Source organism: Rhipicephalus sanguineus, chromosome 9, assembly GCF_013339695.2.
Source record: "Rhipicephalus sanguineus isolate Rsan-2018 chromosome 9, BIME_Rsan_1.4, whole genome shotgun sequence".
NCBI classification, from domain to species: Eukaryota; Metazoa; Arthropoda; class Arachnida; order Ixodida; family Ixodidae; genus Rhipicephalus; species Rhipicephalus sanguineus.
In genome coordinates, this window is record NC_051184.2 from 61,184,339 (window position 1) to 61,209,776 (window position 25,438).

Below are 25,438 nucleotides of genomic sequence, written 5' to 3' on the forward strand. Positions count from 1 at the left end.
CTGTCTGTCTGGCTGTCTGTCTGTCGTCTATCTATCATCTTTCTTTTTTCTTTTTTTTTTTTTTTTTTTTTTTTTTTTTTTTTTTTTTTTTTTTTTTTTTTTCCCTGTTCCTTTTTCTTTTTTCGTTCTTTCTTTCTTTCTTAGGCGCACGACTTTAGGCAGCACCGAACATTCTAGTACAGACAGCTTGTTAATTTTTTCTAGAGCGCACAGACCTTTAGCAGCACACCCAAAATTCTAGTACAGACAGCTTGTTATTTTTTCTAGAGCGCACGACTTTAGGCAGCCCGAACTTCTATTACAGACGCTTGTTATTTTCCTTAGAGCGCACGACTTTGGGGCAGCACCGAACATTCTAGTACGAACAGCTCGTTTTTTTTCTTAGAGCGCACGGACTTTAGGCAGCACCGAACATCTAGTACAGACAGCTTGTTAATTTTTCTTAGAGCGCACGACTTTAGGGCAGCACCAAAAATTCTAGTACAGACAGCTTGTTAATTTTTCTTAGAGCGCACGACTTTAGGCAGCACCGAATTCTAGTACAGACAGCTTGTAATTTTTCTTAGAGCGCACGACTTTGGGCAGCACCGAACATTCTAGTACAGACACAGCTCGTTAATTTTCTTAGAGCGCACGGACTTTAGGCAGCACCGACACTTCTAGTACAGACAGCTTGTTAATTTTTCTTAAGCGCACGACTTTAGGCAGCACCAAAAATTCTAGTACAGACAGCTTGTTAATTTTTCTTAGAGCGCACGACTTTAGGCAGCACCGAACATTCTAGTACAGACAGCTTGTTAATTTTTCTTAGAGCGCACGACTTTGGGCAGCACCGAACATTCTAGTACAGACAGCTTGTTAATTTTTCTTAGAGCGCACGGACTTAGGCAGCACCGAACATTCTAGTACAGACAGCTTGTTAATTTTTCTTAGAGCGCACGACTTTAGGCAGCACCAAAAATTCTAGTACAGACAGCTTGTTAATTTTTCTTAGAGCGCACGACTTTAGGCAGCACCGAACATTCTAGTACAGACAGCTTGTTAATTTTTCTTAGACGCACGACTTTGGCAGCCAACCGAACATTTCTAGTCAGACAGCTAGTTAATTTTTCTTAGAAGCGCACGACTTTAGGCAGCACCGAACATTCTAGTACAGACAGCTTGTTAATTTTTCTTAGAGCGCACGACTTTGGGCAGCACCCGAACATTCTAGTACAGACAGCTCGTTATTTTTCTTAGAGCGCACGGACTTCTTTAGGCAGCACCGAACATTCTAGTACAGACAGCTTGTTAATTTTTCTTAGAGCGCACGACTTTAGGCAGCACCCGAAATTCTAGTACAGACAGCTCGTTAATTTTTCTTAGAGCGCACGGACTTTAGGCAGCACCGAACATTCTAGTACAGACAGCTTGTTAATTTTTCTTAGAGCGCACGACTTTGGGCAGCACCGAACATTCTAGTACAGACAGCTCGTTAATTTTTCTTAGAGCGCACGGACTTTAGGCAGCACCAAAAATTCTAGTACAGACAGCTTGTTAATTTTTCTTAGAGCGCACGACTTTGGGCAGCACCGAACATTCTAGTACAGACAGCTCGTTAATTTTTCTTAGAGCGCACGGACTTTAGGCAGCACCGAACATTCTAGTACAGACAGCTTGTTAATTTTTCTTAGAGCGCACGACTTTGGGCAGCACCGAACATTCTAGTACAGACAGCTCGTTAATTTTTCTTAGAGCGCACGGACTTTAGGCAGCACCGAACATTCTAGTACAGACAGCTTGTTAATTTTAGATGCGAAGTATCTTAAGGCGGAGCTCAATCCGGTGATGGTGGTGTGCGGTGTGACCACCCTTACTGCGCATGCGCATACCCTCTCCACTCACCCTCTCCCCTTCCCCTCTCCAATTTCCCTCTCCTCTCCCCCTCTCCCATACCCCTCTCCCTTTCCACTCTTCCTCTGAAACGCGGGCTAGACATGCCGAAATTCTCTCCTGCCGCGATGAGCTCGAGCGCATGCGCGTCCCCTCCCCTTCTCCCTCCTCTTCTACGCTGCCCCCCTCTCGCCCGCCTGTCGACCGCGTTCCCCGCTCGCCCTGTGAGAATTAACGGCCAGGCTAGATGGAAGATACGACGTGCGTAGCGTCCCTCTTCGCGTTCCACGACGCGAGGTCGGTAGCATGCCCAACGAACGCATGCCCAACGCTCCTTGTCGGTTAGTACGATCGATGGGACGCTTACACATTAAGGCCCAATGTACCGTCACGGAGATTATCTCCGCATTTGGACATTGCATATTGTCACGTGGTTATGACGGTGAAGAAGGCTGCAGCAATACGGAGAAATATGGAGCTCTTTATTTGGGCGAACTTGTGCCTGGAAAATGACGTGAAGGTACAAGCAGATCGCGCTGTACACTGATAGCGGAGAGGACATTCGTTGGCCGTCGAGTAATCTGATCATCGGTGGTAAGCATCGTCTTTTATACTATTAAACTCCTCAGCGAAAAATTTACACGGTACACATACAAACGACGAGGACCAGCGCAGGACAATGGTCTTTTATACATCAGTCATCGAACCTTCTAGCGTTATCGCCAGCGCTCGCGCAAGCTCTCGAGTAAGCTTGACTATTCGCGTAATCTTAACAGAACGATATCAAACAATCACAAGCTTCCCAAAAATTGCGGCGCAGTCTGCGCCGAGCGTTGCTAACGTGTTCTTTTTATTTTTTTTTTAATTTTTAGTGGGTGAAACTCGAATACATCAAAATGAAGCAATAAACGCGTCTCATTCTCTCCTTGCCCCTAGCGGAGAAAGTCGGTGAACTTGGGACGGCCACTGCGAGCAACGCAGCTCCCTCTAGTCAGTGGACGGTGCCTATAGGGCTTCCTTACCTCACCTTTTTATTATTTACCTTTCTAAACAAGCGCATGTATTTGTACCAACGAAATAAACGTTCACGTTGTTAGCAGAAAACTGCGCCATGTCCATTCTGTCTTGTTCCGTTTGCCCCGCGCTGTTTCCTGTTACGAAGCCACGCCAACAAGCTCAAACCCTTTTGACGTGGCACGCTCGCTGCAGATCACGAGGCTCTGGGCCACGAGCTGGAGCTGTTCGCGACGCGCAACCTGATGTTGCGCGTGCTCTACTCCTTCTTCGTGTCCCTGGCGATGGGATTCTACGCGGCCACCCACGTGTTCACCCCGATGGTCGAGTGGTGCAGCGGCATGAAGCACCTGCAACTCATGACCGGCATGTCGGGCTGCCTCTACTGGATGGGACACTTCATCTTCGACGCGATCGCGGCGCTCTTCAACAGCGCCACGCTGACCTCCATCATCTACGTCAGCAACATGGACATCAACATTAATTATCACTGTACGCCCTCCGTGCGCGTATTCATTCCATGAGCGTATGTAGGACCTGCGAAAGGATACCGTGCAGCCGATATCAAACACACCATTTAGACTCCCAGCTATTTCTTTTTCTCGGGGGGGAGAGGGTGCGGCTGCGATTCACCTTTCCTGTCCATGTGTACATCTTGTTTTCTTATGTACGTTTGTGGACGCTTTGTTTTGGTGTGAATGTCTTACTTGACCACTGCCGCAATGGAGGCTAATTTCCCGATATTACCGACGCAGGTGACGGGGTAGGGAGGCAATTCAGGAGGTCCGTGCGGAACCAGGACTGTGCAGAGGCACTCAAAACCCTATTAATCATTGTTAGCATAGAAATTGTAAGTTTAAATATTGCATGTCTAGAACAAAATAAATCAGGTAATGCGGCCACGGATGGCGGTGTGTGTGTGTGTGTGTGTGTGTGTGTGTGTGTGTGTGTGTGTGTGTGTTGTGTGTGTGTGTGTGTGTGTGTGTGTGTGTGTGTGTGTGTGTGTGTGTGTGTGTGTGTGTGTGTGTGTGTGTGTGTGTGTGTGTGTGTGTGTGTGTGTGTGTGTGTGTGTGTGTGTGTGTGTGTGTGTGTGTGTGTGTGTGTGTGTGTGTGTGTGTGTGTGTGTGTGTGTGTGTGTGTTGTGGTGTGTGTGTGGGTGTGTGTGTGTGGTTGTGTGTGTGTGTGTGGTGTGTGTGTGTGTGGTGTGTGTGTGTGTGTGTGTGTGTGTGTGTGTGTGTGTGTGTGTGTGTGTGTGTGTGTGTGGTGTGTGTGTGTGTGTGTGTGTGTGTGTGTGTGTGTGTGTGTGTGTGTGTGTGTGTGGTGTTGTGTTGTGTGTGTGTGTGTGTGTGTGTGTGTGTGTTGTGTGTGTGTGTGTTGTGGTGTTGTGTGTGGGTGTGTGTGTGGGTGGTGTAGTGATCCGTGTGTGGTTTGTGTGTGTGTGTGTGCGTGTCGTGCGTGTGTGCGTGCGTGCGTGCTCCGTACCCTCTTCCCCAACCAAAACAGGAGAGCACTTGCCTTCTCTTGCACTTGTTTTGGTTGGGGTAGAGGGTACGCAGCAATACACATGCACGCGCTAAGGTAGGCTGAAGAATAGACCACTTGTTGAAACATTGGCTCCAGCGAAACCCCGTGTTCAAGGATTGTTTCATCGCTGTGGGTTGTCATATGTAACGTAAATACTATGAATTAAAGACTGCCTGCCTCTAATGAGAGAAGCTGCAGTCTGAGCCTTCGCGAGAGCTGTGTGTCTGAGGGAACGCGGAAACAGAGGTCCTTGGCAAGCTTCAGCAAGTGATTATATAGCCATATATAGGAAATATTTATATATTGTAGTGCGAGTAAAAGTCAACACGTGCATCCTCCCCTTCGATACAATAAGACAAAGTGAAACTATTCACTAGAAAATGGCACACGTGACCAGGCTTTTATGTAGCGGCCAAAATAATTCTTTTCAATGAAATGCAACTGCCGATCTCGCTGATTGGTCCTCCCGACGACTGCAGTGGCCATCCTGTTTCTGTTCGTGGCCAACGCATTCTCCAGCCTACCGCTGACTTACCTGTTCACTGGACTGTTCGGCGACACCACGTGGGCTTTCTCCTTCCTCGCACTGGTGCTGTTCTTCGCAGGTGGGTTTCCCGTTTGTCCGGGACAGGGAGGGGGGGGGGGGGGCAGGCCTGCCGTCGTGCCAGTAAGTAGGTTGGAACATTGGCCGAGTTGGTGATGACAGTGTGATGATTGGTGCAGTGACAGTGTGATCACGGCCGCTTCATGGAACGGTGCGTTTTCATAGAGCGGCCGTGGTGTAACTAACGCGGACGAAGAACTGAAGGGGACACACGACACAGTGCCGTCGTGTGTCTCCTTCAGTTCACAAACAAAAAAAACGTGCTCTTCAGGCACCCTGAATGCTTATCAGTCGTGAGGTTAGGCCGGCGTTGCTCGTAAGAGCTTCCCTAGCCGCGCCTAGCCTTCTCGCCACGTTTAAAGAGGGAAAGCTTAGTACTATAGCTTAGCCTAGCTTCGCCGAGAGAGAGACAGAGAGAGAGAGTGATGTAAGAGTGTGGAGGCAGGAAAGGAGGAGGGGAGAGGGAAAAGCATAACGTAGCCTTGTAGTATACGGGAAATGAAGTGAGGGTGAGGAGGATGGCAAAAGGGGGAGAGGTTAAGCATAGCATAGCAATGCATAGTAAATATAGCAAGGGGTGGGATTGGGAAGCGAGGGTGAGGAGAAGGGAAAGGAGGTGAAGGCCATCGCCTCCGCTGTTTCCTCAATCTTTGCACCACTAGTGCATAGCTGCCGCACTTTTTTTTATAAGTAAGAAAGGATCTCAATGTGTCAGCCAGCCAACCGTTGGTATAATGGATAACGAAGATTCCTTGATGGATTGTGGATAAGTATCTTCTGCTACCCCATTGCTGGTATCCTGATTACGTTTTATTTTTGCTGCCCGTAAGTCCACTAGAGTGACAATGCTAAGTTGCGCAGAGTATTTCGAGGTGATTGGCTCTGCATCCGTGACATCGTCTCGGGTTGGTCAACCAAGACCGTGTTGGTCACGAGGCGCTCAGTTCGTGTATTTATGTTCGCATGTTTTCTTCCATCAAACTTAAGCTGAACTCGGGCCGTGTCATGTTTCCCCTTCTTTTCCTTGTCCGCGTTAGTCGCGCTGTAAGCCACGACGAACCGTCGTACCAAGTAACGATTTCAAAATCTTAGCACCCTTGAGCTTCCTTCGCCTTCAAGGGTAGAACTCGATAGCGTCATCGGTCCCCGTACGCATATCCTCTTCACATTCGATAGCAAGGCTTCGCTTCTAAGTTTGACGAAAGAGGACGTGTGTGCGCGTCAAACAAGCTGCTAGAAACTCTCCTAGAATCAGAGTTGCTAGATGCTACCGAGCTAACAAGCGAATAACCATCACAAAATAAGCCCCCCGAAAAAAGCGGCGAGACTTTCGCGAAGAAGCCCAAAAGAAGCGGAAATTTAATGAATTTTCCCATTCTTGAAAATATTTTTAATTATAATAAAAATGTCACTCAAATACGAAAGGAAGTTGAAAAATTTACTTTAATTATTTTGTACAGAGAAAATATGCGCAACTGTGAACGAAAGCACATATTCACTTTTAACATTGTCCCCAGGGTAGTCTCCGTTCGGTTGAATGCACGTTTGCCAGTGCATGATTGCCACTTTGGTAATTCCCCCGACGTATGTTTGACACCTACACTCAACTACTCAAAGTCATTGGCAAAGACGCTATAAGTGAACGACAAACGCGCTATTGGTGAATGCGATGATCACTAAAATAACTGTATTTGCTGGGAAAATGCAAATAAGCCCAAAAAACGCTACAAGCGACAGGAAAATTCTAGAAGCGACTCTGCGAAAAAAGAAGCTCAAATCTGCTTATTATAAGCGGAAATGGCAACTCTGCCTAGAACACACGCCTACTGCAAGTGCAGTTGCTAAGTGTCCACGACGCCGTAATTCATCGTACTGAGAATCAGCGAGGTAACCACTGCGTGCCCGTAAGTCGATACGGGCAGCTGTACTTTGATGCTGTACATGATAGTCATTAATGCCCGAGCCCCTTGTAATGGCTGGGTCATTAAACCACCCTCTCGTTGCGGAACTAAGATGGTGTGAGGCCTGGTGCAATCCTACTCTTCTGCCACGCAACAGAACACGCTGAAGTTTAGTCCGCCACGGTGTTGTGGTTATGGTGCTCGGCTGCTGACCCGAAAGTCACGGGTTCGATCCCAGCCTCTGCGGTCGCGTTTCGATGGAGGCGAAACTCTAGAGACTCGTGTACCTAGATTTAGGTGCACGTTAAAGAATACCAGATGGTTACAGGTTCAATCCCAGCCGCTGCGGTCGCGTTTCAATGAAGGCCAAAAGCTAGACTCGTGTACCTAGATTTAGGAGCACGTTAAAGAAAACCGGATGGTCAAAATTTCCGGAGCCCTCCACTACGGCGTGCCTCATGTTGGTATTGGGGTTCTGGCACGAAAAACCGCAGACCTTATTACGTCGAAGTTTAATGCTTCCATCCCGCTGTGTTCCTTGTCGTTCTCTCCATTCTGTATTTTACCGAACGCACGAATTATAACATAGGCTTCACGCATGGCTCACCGAAACATGCGGACATGCACTTGGCGCAGGAATGGTGGGATCCTTGGGCGTGGAGCTCCTCAGGGTGCTCACGCAGGACAACCCGACGGCGGCCTCCTCGACGGCGCTCTTTCTCTGGGGCTTCGTGTGCCGCTGGTTCCCCACGTACGCCCTCGTGCGGGGCATCATCAAGGTCATTCTCCTGTACAGGCTCAACGCCATCTGCCTCACCGGAGGCCAACTGCTCGACGAGGCGTGCCACGACTCCCAGTACTCGTCGGACCAGAGGATATCCCGCTGCTGCGACGGTAAATTCTCTCTCTCTCTCTCTCTCTCTCTCTCTCTCTCTCTATATATATATATATATATATATATATATATATATATATATATATATATATATATATATATATATATATATATATATATATACAATAACGTGCTGCGCTCTCAACGCGAAGGGACTGCGAAATCCACCTCTCTCCCTGGAGCGGCCGTATCCTTTTACACCAGCGTTTTGTAGAGCAACGCGAGACTGGATCTAAAAAGAGTTAGCTGCCAGTTTTACTTCGCATAACATTACAGTTTGTTGCTATCGCATTCATTGCTTCGCCCTTGCGGTGAAACTATATATATATATAGAATATATATATATATATATACTATATATTAGCACTTGGCCGGCAGTTTGGTCTTGGTGGCCTCAGATGGCGGCGCTGAGTCCCTGAACTCGGGCGGCATCTTCGGCCTGCCGGACGGCCCAGAGCTGGTCGTTGAGCTCCGAGCTTCTGAGCGCCGCCTCCCAGCGGCGGCGTCGCCGACGGAGAAGGTCCCCCGCGGCTCCCGCAGCCGGGACGGCGGCGGGAACGAGTGAGCCCGAGGCTTCCTGTTGCCTGGTATTGGCAGCAGCCATAGGCGCATCGCGAACGGCGGGCGTTTCTCGACTGTTGTTGCCGGCGCATTCCCAGAGCATGTGGCGTAGCGTTGCTCTGTGCCCGCATGTTTTACATAGATCGGTGGTGTATAAGTGTGGGTAGCAGTGGCGTAAGACGACCTTGACTTTTTTTTTTTCTCAGCGCTCCAGGATAATAGCACGGTTCAGCTTCTTTACCCGCTCGAGCCGTTCTACGAGACGGGCTTCTACGAGGCCGTGAGCATGGTGGTCGAGGGAATGCTCTATATGGCCGCACTTGCACTTGTCGACTCGCCATTGATGTACAGCCTGCGCTGGTGAGTACATGACTAGCCAGAATGCGTTCAGCACTCTCGGTCATTTTGCACGGACAGTAACTATACACGCGTATTTTCTCACGTATAACCAGCACCCTCAACAACGATTCGCGGAGCATTTTCTATATAATCCCCGCATATTACCGCGAAGCCGACTTTTTTTGCATCGCTGTAAAGCACTTTCGTGAGGCCGCTCTTGCAAACCGAAATTTGCGTTTTGAAGTGCGTAGCACTTTAGGGTCCCGAAGTAAGAGACTGAACTAGGACCTCCTGTGCGTGGTAAGCATAAAAAAAGACATAGCATCGACAGCAAGAAAGAAAAATTACAATTTGCATTTTAAGATAACTTCTCTTTGAAGTATAATGGTGGAAAGCGGAACTTTTCAAAAGAGAGTTAACGTGAGAGTCATATACGTGACAAGTAAGGACTCACCAAAAAGAGTAACAGGCACTGCGTTTTTTTTTTCTTAGACCGATGGTTGACGCGACAGACAGCAGGCCTATTTAGATGACTGGCACATCGAATTTCCGCTATGCCACTTCCAGACACTGACCTTTCTCCTAAGTGAAGATCGGTTATTCAGGGTTCTTTATACATTCGCGGCAGCAGTTTTCACTTCCCTTTCGCTTATAGCCTAGATAAGGAAGGCCTTCGAGAGGAGTTACAGCAAGTGGGTGAGCAACGGGCCCAGAAGACGCGTCACGTCCTGCGCACCTGCGGAGCGTCGGCTGAATTACAAGAGATGGGGACGATCTTAGCTGTGCGTCGATTCCAACAGTGAACGTTGGACCTCCTAAAATTGTTTCTAGATTTTGTTTGTCCTTCGAGGCTTAACAGAGAGTGTCCGGTAGTAGTGCTAAAAGCAATTAATGTGCGCGCAGGTACGTGGCCCGTCGCATGTACGGTTCAGACGAGCCCGAAGACGTGCCAGATCAGCAGCTGCACGGTCCCCGGCTCGTCGCCGTCTCCATGGACCCCGAGGTGGAACGCGAGGTGAACCTGGTGAACCAGGTCTGTCGCACCAGAGCGTTCAAGGACGTCGCCATGGCGGTGCGAAATATCCAGAAGACCACCGGATATGTCGAACAGGTGGGCAGCGAGAGCGACCCCCGCAATCGATTATATTTAACGCTAGTTAAAATGCACGTGCGAATCTTAACATTACTTCTGAAGTTCGCCTGTTGGTCAAGACGGACGTACCTTGCATGCACAGCTGGAGGACACGAGTATCCACCAATACTTGCCTTTATATTACACATGATGCAATAGGCGTTGTAATAGTCTAACCCTCTGTGACACTCTTCCTTCCGCGAAGCGGAGTGAAATGATTAATGACATGATGGTGACATATCATGAGATCCTTGGCGACTTCAGAAAGCTGAGACAAACCTATACACACCTACACCAGCAACTTGATAGATATCAAGCCACAGACCTAAGACGCTTACAAACACATGCAGTTTTCATAATTGAGTACACACAGGTTACACCCGCTTTTACACCCATCGCCGGCCTGTCCGTGGTGTGGGTACGCCCAGGCCGACATGGCCCAGATTCTATGAGCTGTACACGCCATCTGCAGTTGTACAAAGAGGACATCATTAAACCAGATCTCATTGAAGAAATCTGGCGAACTGTCTTGAGCAGATCGGAACCCGCAGACCGACTCTAGTCTGTCCAGCGAGCCAGGACTATCACCGAGTGGCTACCCCTCGGCTATCGACACCCTGGTAATTTAGCACAGGCCAATAACCACGCTGGGGTCTTTCAATAAGGTTTTACAACGTTATACCATAATGGCGCGAGGGTCGCATCTAGCCAAAAGGCGCTGTCACAAATTAGCGGGTTATAAAGCGCGCGTGAGGCCGCTTTCAAACTGCTACGAGACAGAACGGCGCGAACCGCTTGCCAAGAAGCGCGAAAAGACGAAAAAAACAAGCATCAAAAGTTGCCGGCGCGCCGCATCTTCCTCACCCCATCGAGCCAGGCGCAGACGACGCGATCAAACGCCCGGCAAATCCTGGATGTTTCTAGAAGGAGGGGGGGACGCATCCGCGAGCGATGCCGCCGCGATTCGAACCTACGAGAAAGCTCTCGCCCCTTCTGTAGCCTCGGCTGTACTGCACGCGGAAGAACTCTCCCGACGCTTCTAGAAACCAGGGAAGAAGGGATAAAAAGCGTGCAAACGACGAGAGTCGAGGAGTGCAGGCAGAGTAGTCAGTGAGAGAGTCGAGGCAGTCAGTGAGCGAGTCGGTCGGCCCGGTGATGGTGAAGTTACGCTAAGTGTGGCTCCGTTAGCCAAAGAAGACGTGTTTAGGATGGTGTGCGGTCAGTCGCTCGTCGATCTGGAAGAATCCGATGACGACACCGTGTGAGCTGTGACAAGTCACGACGGCGGTTGAGCTACGACGATCAACGCTGGAGCTGGCGTGAGTGTTTCCTTGAAGAGAAGCATTCGATTACCGTCCAAGTATTGTGGACTGGATACGCCATTATCTATTCAGGACTGTAACTGTCGTTGAATAGTTGTAATGCATGCGATTGCATTCGTAGCGTGTGATCTGTTTGTTTAGCTCCCGTTGTGTAAACACCATCTGAATTATATTGTGAAGTTGTAACTGGTACCAGCCGAGTGTGCATGTGTTTGTATTATTTGTATTGCCTTAACTGAGAATATATTTCGTTTTCGTTTGTGTTATCGACTCTCGGCTCTGACTCGGTCTTTGGACCACAACCGGCGTTCGCTGGCGCACCAAAGGACCAACCCTAAATTGTCCGCGCTTTCGTGGTGCGTTTTCGGAGGGCCTTGACGCCAGCCCGTAGAATCCGCCCGGCGATTGCCGTCCCCATTAACGGGACAAGGGACAGGCGCCAAAGCGGCAGTTAAGAGCTCTGATTGACACCGTGAATTCTAATTGTTCACGTGACATGACTTCTGCCGTCTCTTCATTCGTGCTCTCCTGGCGGCAGGTGGTCGAGGTGGACGGTGTGAGCATCCTGCTGAACCGCGGAGAGTTCTTCGGCCTCGTCGGCGTCAACAACTCCGGCAAGACCTCGCTCCTCGAGATCTTGGTCGGCATCCAGGTGCCCACCGGAGGCGGCGCGTACACGGCCGCGCTGTCGCTAGGCGGTGACCTGCGCGCCTGGCAGCAGGGCATCGGCTACGCGCCTGACTGCATCGCCGATTGGTGCACGCCACAGCTCACCGTGGGCGAGTTCCTGGACCTGATGGCCCACCTTCGGGGCATCGCCTGGAGGCGTCAAGCGCTGCGCAGCGTCTTGGCGCTCACGGGGAGACTTCGGGAGGAACAGATGATCAACAAGTGCAGGTGACCACCGCGTTTCTATTACTAGGTTTTAACCAGGGGCGTAGCCAGGGGGTGGCACACCGGGCACGCCCCCACTCCCGAAATTTCTTTCTGTCATCGGCTACAGGGCTTAAAATGACGCTCGACCACACTTGCCTGCCCGGCCCCCTTTCGAATCAAGGAAGTGCCCCCACCGAAACAAGTTTCTGGCTATGCCGCTGGTTACAATTCCTAAGAAAAAATGTTGGCTCCGCCCACAGAGTGACGGCGCGCCTGCCATTCACCTGTGAAAGACAGTCGCGCTAGCTGGTTTCCGCTCGAACCGCAAGTACTTTTTCTCCAGTAACGTAAATACTACGCGTATTAATAGTTAAAGGCTCGTCGTTACTACCTACAACATTACGTTTGACTGAGCGGTAACGTCAAAATTTAATAAGTTTACCAGCATGATCAAGTTCCGACCTAAAACCAATGACACAAACGTGTGTTTGCATGGGAAAGTCAACTGTATGAATCATACTAGAAGTGCTTGACGTCATGAGTATGAGTAATCACTATTGGACGGATCATTTATGCAAGTTCTTTGTGGGAGAGACAGCGATGGATGTGGGCGGAGTTGACATTTTAGGGGCGAAGCACCTTAGGGTCTCGGCTTGTCGGCATGTCATGTCGTCGTCATGGTCCATCATAAACGGGTATACGCCGCAAAAATACCACTACTCGCCACCGGTCCATACTATGCACATCGTAAGCTAAAGGTTCATCGTTACTGCCTAAAATAATATGTTTGGCTTAGCAGCGGTGTCGGAATCCTCTATGAAATTTACCAAGACGCTCTGTTTTCTCATCTAAAACCAGAGACACAAACGAGGATCTCTAGGGTAAAGTCATCGACGTGGAAAACTATGTCTTGAAACATACTGCAAAGTGGTGGTGCTTTATTCGCCACCGGTTCACAAAAAATGAAGGCAACAGTTAGACCAATAAATAGCCGACGACGTTAGCGGAGCTGAAATACCCTTCCCTACATGCCGTAGGGAACTGAAACCGGGCATGTAGGGAAGAAGCACCTTAGGGTAAGCTGCATTCTGACGGAGTTTCCGATGACGTTAGCGGAACTGAAACAGCCTTCCCTACATGCCCGGTTTCAGGCTTGGCACCACTAGTGTCTCATCAAAGAAATCTCTCAAAACAATGCGGCAAGTTACCTCGGTGAGGCCCTTCTGTCTCTCATCGCACATTAGCAGCGATTTTGCTGTGCGAAACACCGGCGCACACTGCATGCTTCGCCCCTCCCCAGGTTTCACGTTAGGGGAACTGAAACAACCTTCCCTACATGCATCGCCCCTCCCCATTTTTTCCTTAGGTTGTAACCGAGCATATAGTCAAGAGTCAAACTTGAAGTTTTATAACTCGTAAGGGGGCAGTCATATTTGCCCGAGGGCTTCGGATCAGGTGGAAGAAGAGGCTACGATGGCACTCGGTCTGTCCTTATCGCTGCCAGTGCTAGGTCGCGATCTGCTATGACTAAACTCGCAACCTCTACTAAGAAAAACTCGGAGTCCCTTACGAATTGGCCTAAGACGACTCGAAGGCGAAAGCTATCTTGTTCTTGTTGTTCACAGTCGATATATTAATCCTCTCACCCCCCCCCCTCCCCACCCCCACCACGAAAGCTTGCTTTTGCCCTGCCTCCGTGACCGTTATGCGACGACGTCATGTGACGTCACAATGACGTCACACTTTTTGGTGATCTGCGACGGCACGGTGACATCACCACGTGATGATTTTTGGATCACTCGTGTTGATCGCTCGTGTTGACTCTCTTTGGGGATATTATATACACTCGTCGGAGTCGTGGGACACATAAGAGAGTTAAGACTAGATAAGACCACCATTCTTTATAAAAAACGACAGTCAGTTTCGCAGAGAAATAATGGGAGCGTACAACAGTGATAAGTTGGGAGAGCAATGTGTCAGCCAAGCTTCCGTATCTCTTGATGATTGAATTGAGTTTATTCTGCAACAGGGTTGCGAGGACGATCAGGCAAATAGCTGCATTGAGCAGCTGAAGGGAACCTGGCCACCTCATACACAGGGCAGCTTCACGGCGGTTAAACAAAAGCGCACGGTACACATAATGCATGAACTTCAAACTGAAGAATGAGCAACCATGGTCAGATATAATAAACGAGGTTATCGTGGAAACATTTCACCCAATTGAAGTGAAAAAAAGCATAGTGATAAAGAGCTTACGTATCTTGAAAACTGATATGTAACCACATACACGCACGTGACTGTTGTCTCTTATTATGTGAGTGTTCTGGACATATGACCATAAGTACGCATGAGCACTTCCAAGTAGTTTCCAAGTATAAATGTTAATTTTTCAGATAAACTTTCAGTTGATAGTCGACGCTCGGCATGTGTTCTTTTATTTTTTCGTTTGTCCTCGTCTAAAATTTCGCGCTGTTCACAAAACGCAAGTGTTAAGGTGTCTATTTAAATGAGAGTCATATGTGGCAATAAAGTCAGGACTTGTCGAAAAGAGTAGCACATACTCTTTCTTTTTTTTTTTCTTACAGTGCAGGAGGCCGCGACACGGGTGATAAATGGGTCAAGATCGTACATAATAACGCTAAATGTGCGTGCTAAAGAACAGAAGAAACTAGTATATATGTATAGGAACCCTAATGGGGAGCTCAAGGTCGTCGGTTCGACTCTCGCGGTCGCGGTGGGTGCATTTCGATGGTAGTGAAATGCAAAGAAAAAAACTGACCTTGTGTGCTTAGATTTGTGCGCACGTTAGGGAACGCCGTTGGTCACTCCCAGTGGTGTGACCATCCCTGATGGTTGAATAACCCGAGGTTAAAGAACCCCTAAACCACATCCGATATTTTTTTAACATTTCAAGTAAATACTGCATCTACATGGGAAGGCAGTCACAATCAACAATGTCAAACGCGACAGCGCTACAGGCAGCGTGCGCACCACGACATAAAGAAAAGTCAGTTTCACCGCAAGGGCGAAGCAATGAATGCGATAGTAACAAATTGTAGTGTTATACGAAGTGAGGCTGGCAGCTAACTGTTTTGTATCCGATCTCGCGTAACTACAAAACGCTGATGTAAGAGAGTACGGCCGCTCAAGGGAGAGATGCTCTGTCCGCATAGTCACTTCGCGTTGAGAGCGCAGCACGTAGAACGGTATACGAGCCGCCCGCTGTGATGGCTGTCGAGATAGCGCGCGCGCCAGCGATCGCGACCGCGCCCTTAGATTCAAAGTTCAAAGTTGCTGCTCGCGCGACACTACCCCTCCCACCCCCCTCGCGTCTTTTCATGTTCGTTAAAGACGGGCGGGGTGTTTTCTGTCTCTTCGACGGCAGGCCTCCCGAGCGGTGTGATCTATCGCAGGCACCCTCCGAGCAAGCTAAATGGGCCGGTTCCTTTGATCTCTGCTTCAGCCGCGTTCGTCGCCCCCGCTCGCGCGCTTTTACCCGCGGTGGAACGTACGATGTGCGGGGGGATTTTATTCATTTGGACTTCATGCCGGACATGACGGCGACGGCAAAAACCCGTCGAGACTGGCCATATAGCCTAATTGCTATCGCAATAAAAAAGAACAATCTCGTGCTCCTCTTGGGGCCTTTCTGGTATCCCCAGACCTGGTCGTGACGCCACCAGAGTGACCTTGTGATGTCACCGGGAGCAAGAAGGTGTTCGTCTGCCAGCAGGTACGCGCGCTTCCTGCTCTTCATCCTGGCACGGCGAGGAGGAATACTCGAAGTGGTGGAGACAGGGGCAGACCAATGCAGCACAGCGAAGGAACCGAAACGAGCGAGGGCCGCGTCTCGATTATCAAACAGGTGTAACTACGTTATTACAGCACCATTTCGAAAACTTCTCGCGGGTATACGTATCTATTGTAGACGAGTAAACAACTACAACACCAAAACTAAATATCGACCTTTCGGTCGATATTTAGTGAAATGAAAATCTCACGCAGCCACGGTGAGCTCAAGATGCTGCTGATCGCGGCAGCAGCCATCGGCGTACCTCCCGTGCTGCTCGTGGACGAGCCGTACTCGGACGTGGAGCCGCTTTATCGAAACGAGATCATCCACATGCTGCAGCTGCTCAAGGGCAGCCAAGCAACGTCCATCATCATGACCTCGCACCGGTAAGGGTTCACCGATTTCTGCTTCTCAAGGACTAATTGCGTGATGGCCAGTATTATACACACACCCTGTGTGCCTGCCTGCCTGCCTGCCTGCCTGCCTGCGTGCGTGCGTGCGTGCGTGCGTGCGCGCGCGCGCGCGCGCGCGCGCGTGTGTGTGTGTGTGTGTGTGTGTGTGTGTGTGTGTGTGTGTGTGTGTGTGTGTGTGTGTGTGTTGCGCGCGCGCGCAATACTGCCATAACGTAATTGATACTAATGCTGTCCGACATTACAAATCGTTTAGATATTAGCCCGTGTTAGCTAGCTTTTACATGGCTAACACTGGCTGAACATTGAACATTTAGCCAGTACTATAGGCAACACTAGCCATTGCTGTACAGTCCTGGTAGTGTGCGAGTATATACGGTATACTCGCACCACTGCTTTCGCTGTGATATGACTTATGCTCTGAAATGAAGAAAGTTTGCAGTGTGGAAAATCTAAAAGTTGTGTGATTCTGGAGTGAGACGCCAAGGAAACTGTCGATTTTTAGCTTACTTAAGCTCAAATAACCAGGTTTTTGATTGATTGATTGATTGACTAATTGATTGATTGATTGATTGATTGATTGATTGATTGATTGATTGATTGATTGATTGATTGATTGATTGACCTGTCGATGCTGCTGTTGATGTTCGTCAGCGAGTTCCACAGCAACGTTCACAGCAGCATGCTTTTGACGGTCAGTGGCGAAGATGTGGCGATACAAGCCAGATGTCGAACATGCATATCGCATATACGCAGCATGTCCCACTGCGAGGTCCTCTGTGACCGGGTGGGCGTTATGGAGGCCGGCAAGATCGAGGCGCTGGGCGACGCGATGCAGCTGAACCAGAAGTACGGGCGTAGCTACATGGTGACGCTGCGGCTGCCTCTGGACAAGCGCTTCGACTACTACTTCCAGAGATGTCTGATCGACCTGATGCAGGACGAGTTCCACCAGTGCAGCTTCAACCACAACTACAAGGTGCATGCCACATCATATATTAGAAGCGCTACTACTAGGTGTGAGCGTGTGATTGGCCAGTCCTCTAGAGCTTCGCTACTTCGCAAAGTGATGTTATGGCGTGCCGGATAGCTTCCGCCTTCAAGTCGTATCGGCCGCATGCATAAGGGACCGACCACGTCCCATGCAGTTTAGACTGACCACATGTAAACTCATTGAGAGGATTGGGCATACCAGGTCAGCAAACCACATGGAGTATCACACCCCAGGTTTACAACCGCCTCAAGCCGAGTTCAGAACCAACATGGGAACACCCAACCACCTCTGGTTGCTTCTAAGGGTCCCAAATCGACACTCACAATCCCTAATAAAACAAGTGAAAACAATAAGTGGCGCAGCTTGCACTAAGTCGCGTAAGGCTGGGTCACATCAGAGCTGGTGGAAATCATACTGGTCCTGGCTTGGCTTGGCTTTTACCCTCACCACTTTCCCACCCCTTGCTATACCATACATGGATATGCGTGCTCTGTTTTTTTTTTCAATCTTTCTTTTTGTGCCTGTGTTTTTCAATGTCTTTCTCTGTCTATTTCTTTCTTTCTTCTCTTTCTTCCTTTCTTTCTTTTCTTTTCTTTCTTTCTTTTCTTTTTCTATCTTTATGTATCTTTCTCTTTCTCTCTTCCTTTCTATCTCTCTGCACTCGTTCCCTCGCTCATCAGAGTTATCGCATCCTACGCCGGACAAATCGGCGCGCATGTTCTGGGAGCAAAGTAGAAGAGGAAGAGGACGAAAAGAGCGCGTGCCGAATCATGATGACGATAATTTTCCATCTACGACACACGGCGAACCTCGAGCATAACAGCTCTGCTGTATTAAATAATAAGATTAAAAATAAAAATAAATCGTAACAAATATGTTTCCTCCCGTGCTCGCAGGGTATGATGAGCTTCACCGTGGGAAAGACGTACACCAGCTGGAGCGAGCTGTTCACCAAGATGGTGGCCATCAAGAGCGACCAGGGACTGCCCGAGTTCTCGCTGTCCGACATCACGCTCGAGGACATCTTCGTGGGGCTCGCGAGGCGACAGATCCTCATCACGGGCGTCCGGCCGCACAACTTTCTCAGTGGCGTGCCCTCGCGAGTCGACACTGCGCGCCGTTAATAAAGACAAAAAAAAAACGAAAAAAAAGGAGGATGTGGTGCACTCTCATTTAGCACATTTAGAGGCAACAAAAAAGACGCGAAATTAACGGGGAGTTATTTGATCACGAGTAGTGCTTACGCTTTTAAGAGCTTTTAGCTTCCGATGTCGGCGGCCTCCAAGTGACTCTGAACCAAAAGGCAGCGCCGATATCCGGGCACTCGCACGAGAGCATACGGACATTCAAAACAAGAAATCCACGAACTCTGACGATATCACCCAGGCAATCGGCCCAAAAGTCTAAAAATTCGCTCTTTAGCATGTCAACCCTTCGAATAGGACCGCATTACATACGCTATATACGGTCCAAACATATTACAAAAATTTAGTGCATCAGAGTTCTTAGCGTTTTTCGACTTGCACTCCTGTTTTCTTTTTAGTAATGTGTCTATTAAAATATTCGAACTTTTAAGTGCTTGTCGACATGAAAACACAATGTAATACTCTACTTAACTTGTATGTGCAACTTGCTTCACTTGTAAATGTACATTTTACTAGACTAGCTTTTTTTTCGCTTCCCACGTCATGTGCCCTACAAAACTCTGCAAGCGGAGCGTATATTTTTCTCTAAGGTTCGTAGGTGCGAGGTCCACTTTTCACAGCTGCCGCGGGACGCTTGCTCTGCGACAACTTGGAAAACGTACTTCCCAAGGAATAAAAATTGGGCGTTGTGTCAAAATCTCAAAGTGGGAGGGGCGTCGGGGAAGAGTAGAGAAGAGGTAGTTACGTTTCGATGTGTCGCGTAGGGCTAGCCACGTTTGCGACTCCAACACTCATTACATTGTGTTTGACACACACAACTAAAGAACGTGGGTATACACATGCTTGAATAATTAATTGAGAGCTGGCACATGCAACAATTAGTCCACTTTGTGCGCTATTTGATTTTGCCGTCGAAGGTAAGAACAAGCGTGGGTGCCTTCAAAATACAATGGGGCATGTAGGGAAACCTACTCGCTCATGGCATCCATCCTGGGTATTGGCTAATATACCTATATGTAGATAGATACAAAGGCAGGGGGGTTAACTAGAAGAATAAATCTTGCATGCTGTCCCGCACTGCGGAACGGGTTGGGGTGAGTTGAAAGAGAGAGAGAGAGAGAAAGGGTACAGACACATCATCAAAGTCACTATTGCCACCGACTGTCACTGTACTATCATTTGTCTATTTGAACAAACACTAATTCAGGCGCGATCCGTGCCTACAGGTATGCTGTCCTTAAAAAACGCCAGGCCTGCGCGGAAAGCGCAGCACAGTCTAAGCGAAAGCTGGAAGAGGGGCGTTTCTAGAGCCCGTTTTAAACTATCTTAGGTCACGTACACTAACAACGTACCCACTATGCCACAAATAATTTTTGTGAAGTTGGGAAGCACCCACTACGCCATTATTCGTCATTCTGCGGAGAAGCAAGGTACCATCTGTAAGGCATTATGTGCATTTTGTTGATGCGACGGTTGATGACGATGAAGAAATATGGCTGAGCCCATGGGTTGGAAGCTTTAAACGACCCACTAGTTACGTAATTTATATTGTGTGACGCCCGGTCGTTATTTAACTGTCTCACCACGCTTTACAACATACGTTAACCGGAGAAACGGAGAACGAGAGAGAGAAAATTAACTTTATTGAGACCCTGAGGAAATGGATCATGGGAGCCTTGTGGGCTTCTTTGGCAACCAATAGAAGTGTACTTGCGAAGAACCCACCACGCTATTAATCATAATTTTTGTGTAGTAGGGAAGCAGCCACTATGCAATTTTTCGTCATTCTGGGGACAACCGTGGTACCCGCTAAACACCTGTAAGGCATTATGTGCGCTTTGTTGATGCTGTAGTTGATGACGATGAAGAATTGGGTTGGAAGCATTCAACAAACCACTTGTTACGAAATTCGCATTGTGTAACGCCTGGTTACAGAATTCGCGCTGTGTGAAGCCTGGTTGTTATTTTACTCTTCTACCACGTTATATTGCACATGTTAATGTGGTTCCTTCCTGATATTAAGCCTGCATAGGGTCTTTTTGCAAGGAATTTTCAAGCACCGGCATGGCTCTGAGGTAGACTACCGGCCTCGCACGCAGGGGGCCCAGGTTTTAACCTCGTTCCATCCTGGATATTTTTTATTTCGTATTTTTTATTTCACACGATAGTGGTTACGGACACCGGCGGCGGCGGCGGACAACTACGGCGCCAAAAACGGCCCTTGTTGTGATCATAACAGCTTTCGCTGTAAAACTGCGACAACTGATGCCTACGTTGCACCTCAACAGCAATGATTCGTGATGTCGACATTCCAAACGTTTACCGCTCATAATGGTCCTTCATCAAATCCAGCTAGTACAATTCGCCGTCGTACAAGGGTCTTTGTACATTGTAGCGAAGACCGCCACGAAGAATGTGTCGAATGGTGTAGTAGAGCATAGCAGCAATAATAATAACTGCAGGTGTTTTACTTCCCAAAACGGCGAAATGTTATGAGAGACGCCGCAGCGGCTCCGGAAATGTCGACCATCTGGGGTTCTTTAATTAACGTGCTACTAAATCTAAGCAGACAATTCTCTAGCATTCTTCCCTCATCGAAATGCGTCAACAGTGCTCGTGATTCAATCCCGCGACATTCAGGTCAGCTGTCTATCAATCAGACAATCAATCAATCGATCAGTCTTTGTTGTGTATTATACATGTAATAACCGGTTATTATTATACAGACAGAACCCCAGAGACCTTTCAAGGGTTGCGGCAGTCGAGCACCAATATCACTAGACCACCGCGGCGGGTACAGTGCAGTACAGTATAGTATAGTATAGTACAGTATAGTATAGTATAGTATAGTATAGTATAGTATAGTATAGTACAGTATAGTATAGTATAGTATAGTATAGTATAGTACAGTATAGTATAGTACAGTATAGTATAGTATAGTATAGTATAGTATAGTATAGTATAGTATAGTATAGTATAGTATAGTATAGTACAGTATAGTACAGTATAGTATAGTACAGTATAGTACAGTACAGTATAGTATAGTATAGTACAGTATAGTATAGTATAGTACAGTATAGTATAGTTTAGTATAGTACAGTATAGTATAGTATAGTATAGTATAGTACAGTATAGTATAGTATAGTATAGTACAGTATAGTACAGTATAGTATAGTATAGTATAGTATAGTACAGTATAGTATAGTATAGTATAGTATAGTATAGTATAGTATAGTATAGTATAGTACAAGTTGAGCGAAATGTTTTGTGGTCAATCCAGTATAGGCCATGCTTTAGGGAGAAAGCACGCGGCAACGCGAACGAGAACTTTTTTTTTATTAGAATTCAATAAAGAAACCAAAAACACCCCTCATATTTTCGTTTGTCCATATTATATCATTGTAGTATTTTTTTTCCTGTTTCTTATTTTTTCACGAATTCTACTGTTTCATGATTGATGGCCGATCCCCCGTGGTTGGTTGCGCTATTCTTCTGGAAGGGAACCAATCAACCAACCAGGGGCGTAGCCAGAAATTTTTTTCGGGGGGGGGGGGGTTCAACCATACTTCATGTATATTCGTGCGTGCGTTTGTATGTGTGCGTGTATATATACGCAAAAAAAACTGCAAAATTTCGGGGGGGGGGTTGACCCCCCCCCAACCCCTCCCCCCTGGCTACGCCTCTGCAACCAACCAACCAAACAACCAACCACCCAACAAGAATTACTCTGAATTCTTAAAATATTCCTTCCCCTGGGGCGTCTTCTTTGGGTTACAACAGGAAGGTCTGTTTAGCCACGTGCGAATTTCTTGGTGACGCAAAAATTCCTCGTTAATTTTATTAATCATATCGTGGTTTTGGGACATGAAACCCCAACAACTATTATTATTATTATTATTATTATTATTATTATTATTATTATTATTATTATTATTATTATTATTATTATTATTATTATTATTATTATTATTATTATTGTTGTTGTTGTTGTTGTTGTTGTTGTTGTTGTTATTGTTGTTGTTGTTGTTAGTTTTATTCCCAATCAAAATTTGGCACTTCGGAATTCCTCTCAGTATAGTCTATTGTTTTCCATAATATTGCATTATCCTTGTATTTATTTCTGCATAACTAGTCATTCTTCCATTTTTCATTATACCCTAGTTGACCGACTTATTCCTCATCCTTCGTCTCAATTCAAAAATGTGTCATATTAACCGCCGGTTTCACGGCAAATCCCCCGTAGTGGGTAAGATCCAAGAATCAAGGAACAAGCAAGCAAGCAATCAAGAACACGAGTGAGCGCCGCCATGGCATCCCCGACCCCTCGCGACGTGCTCATCAACCGGCTGGTGGACCGGCGACCGGCCTGTGCCTCTCACAACATGTACCGCTCGGGCGACTACGACTTCATCATCCTGCTCGCCTTCCTGGCCGCCGTGATCGTGGTGTTCGTGCTCTTCTTCCAGTACGACTTCGGCCAGAGGCTGCGACAGCGCGTGAGGACGAAGCGGCCGGCGATCTCCATCACCTACCGCGCCGGCATTGCCAGCACCAGCCCGTCCGAACACCAGGCCGCCCAGCCCGGATCTCTGAGGGAGGTGCCGGCCCTGTCGGAGGAACCTCCTGCTGAGGTCACGACGCCCGAGGAGCGTGCGGGTGAGTACACGCAAAGCCGTTTGCGTTCGAATTTGTTTTGGGTTTATTTTTCTACCGCATACCGGTTTCACAGTAAGTGGTTTGGACAGGAAAAAAAATAAACTGTATGAAACAGCTTGGTAACGCCCCACGTCCCCAGGTTCACAGTGGCAACAAGACGCCAAAAGCAAAATACATCTCAAGACAATTGAAACAACCAATATACATGCTCTACATTGCAAAAAAAAATTATACAAAGAGAGAAATATTGCCACGGCCGCTTCTTTTTTTATTTTGATGTATTCGGGTTTGACCAGCAAGGACGGTTATCAACGCTCGACGCTGACCGCGCCGCAGTGTCCGAGAAGCTTCGCGATTGTAGTAGATCGTTTTGTTAAGATTGCGCGCAGGACGCGAAGAGTCTAGATTATTCCAGAGCTTGCGCGGCCACCAGTGATAAGACTGCAAAGTTCGATGCGTGATGTATAAAAGACGGCGCGTCCCAGCCATGAGCAGTTTATCGACGGCCGTCGCTTCGTTCGCCGCTATCAGGATACAGTGGTATTGCTGTAGTTTGACTTCTCGTTTCCCGGCCACAAGTTCGGCCAAATAGAAAGTTTCATCTTGGACATGCCGACTGCTACCTTCGTCGACGTCACGACTACGTGACAATATTAATACGGACATACTTAACAAAGCATATTAAAAAAAAGAAGTATTAGAGAGAGAACGGACATTTGTGCATTGTTCCCTGGGGATCGTCTACAAAATACATTTCAGCTGCGGCAAGTCCATCGCCCCCCCCCCCCCTGATGGAGATACCCCATGCGCAGGGTTCTTCATTAGAAGGTAAGGCAAGTTCTGCCCAGCCCCCCCCCCCCCCCCCCCCCGATTCAAGAAAACAAGCTCCGCATTTGGGTGCAAAAATGAAAATGGGGCACATTCGTGCTTCTCTCAACGGCCTGCCTTTGGTCCCTGGCTTTCGGGGAGGGGGAGGGGGGACGTATATGTGGGAAGTAAACAATTCTTGTAACATGGGATGCTTTTAGCTCGCGTACACGCATTTCCTACTGCAACTCGATTGCTTTTTGTATCTTCAACAACCAGCGCAGAACGGACAAGGGTGAAGAAAGGGAACAGAGACTGGCACTGTCTTCCAACTGGGGGTTTATTGAAAAAAACGCACATGTATATATGTCAGCATACCACATGACGTGAGCACGCGCAAAAAATCGTGTAACCATCGGTAATATGATAAGCAGAAAACACTTATCGGACACGAGAGAAACTAACACGATAGAAAAGTTTTCATTTTAGTGTCCATTAAATTTGATTGCCCCGAAGTTCCGTTAAGTACTAGTAAGGCGTCTCATCTCCTTCTACAGATACAGCTGAATTTCTGTTGTATGGTGCACCGTAAGCCTTCGCAGATGAGTCTTTAAAGTTCATGAGTGTTCGACCTTTCCAGTTTCTGAACAGCCAATCACGCTCGCGCGGGCAGAAGAAGCGCTGACCATGATGGCCCCGGTCACGATCGAGCGGACACTGGGCAGCTGTGACGGGCCTGGCTGTCGAGAGGTGGCCGATGAACTACGCGCCACCCTGGACGACAGCGCGAGCCCGTGCAGCGACTTCTACCAGCACGTGTGCGGCAAATGGGTCAGGAACCACACGCCCGAACTCGGTGAGCGCGTACTATTGCGATAAAAAAAATTATGCGCAGCTTAAGCTGACTTATCGTCGCGGAGGCTGATTAAAGGGTGGAGCTGGTGGCCTCAGCTTTAGCTTGACCATTGCCGAACGCTCCAGAACGAACGCGAGACCCACAGTTTTTCCGCGATGGTTATCAGCCGGTCCTCCTCTCCCCACATACTGCTTCGCTCCCGCCATAGCTTAGCCTTTGCTCTCCTCCTCTCTACCAAGCTTCACCCTCTCCACGTCACTACCCTCTCTCTAACAGGCTCAACTCGCTACACTAGGCTTCGTCATGAAGTACCGCCTCGTCGGACTGCCGTGTGCGACCCTTCAGGACTTGCTCCATCCCAACGGCCGCGTGCACCGTCGCCGATCAGCCCTTGCGGCCCTACACGCTTTTCTCGAGGATGCCGGCCTAGTCGAACGAATTTTCTAGCCGCTCACCACGGTGACTCGGACGCCCGATCTCCTGCCGCCCCCCCCCCCTACTTTTCTTTTTTTTTCAATCATACCTTTCTTTTTCTTCTTTTACCATACTCTTTTCACTCCCACTGTCCCTTCATTCCCCAATCCCCCGTGAGTGTATCGGTTGAGGTGTCCGCACTTGAGAGACAGTTATCGTGCACTCCACACCCAATTTTCATTTTCATTTCCTTCTTCCTTTTAAGAATCACCCCCCCCCCCCTTCAATCCCACCCACTTGTGCGGAGAGCTGGGCTTGTTGGT

The 25,438-nt window shown here is 48.2% G+C and overlaps 2 protein-coding genes across 2 annotated transcripts in view; both read left to right on the plus strand.

Annotated features, from left to right (window-relative positions):
• The window catches only part of LOC119405576 (glucosylceramide transporter ABCA12), a 41,333-nt gene extending 29,372 nt beyond the window's left edge, over nt 1–11,961 (plus strand). Inside the window, exons 17-24 of the mRNA XM_049419449.1 lie at nt 2,393–2,466; nt 3,082–3,378; nt 4,890–5,015; nt 7,552–7,809; nt 8,578–8,731; nt 9,614–9,821; nt 11,703–11,878; nt 11,934–11,961. Of these exons, the coding sequence (XP_049275406.1) occupies nt 2,393–2,466; nt 3,082–3,378; nt 4,890–5,015; nt 7,552–7,809; nt 8,578–8,731; nt 9,614–9,821; nt 11,703–11,878; nt 11,934–11,961 (1,321 nt within the window). The remainder of the gene's footprint in view (nt 1–2,392; nt 2,467–3,081; nt 3,379–4,889; nt 5,016–7,551; nt 7,810–8,577; nt 8,732–9,613; nt 9,822–11,702; nt 11,879–11,933) is intronic.
• On the plus strand, nt 11,706–18,369 carry LOC119404150 (uncharacterized). Its single transcript, XM_037670744.2, has 4 exons — nt 11,706–12,061; nt 16,046–16,219; nt 17,000–17,222; nt 18,134–18,369. Exons 1-4 carry the CDS (start codon nt 11,961–11,963, stop codon nt 18,359–18,361), a joined length of 726 nt encoding a protein of 241 aa, XP_037526672.1. The 5' UTR covers nt 11,706–11,960; the 3' UTR covers nt 18,362–18,369.
• Nucleotides 18,370–25,438: the final 7,069 nt, after the last annotated feature.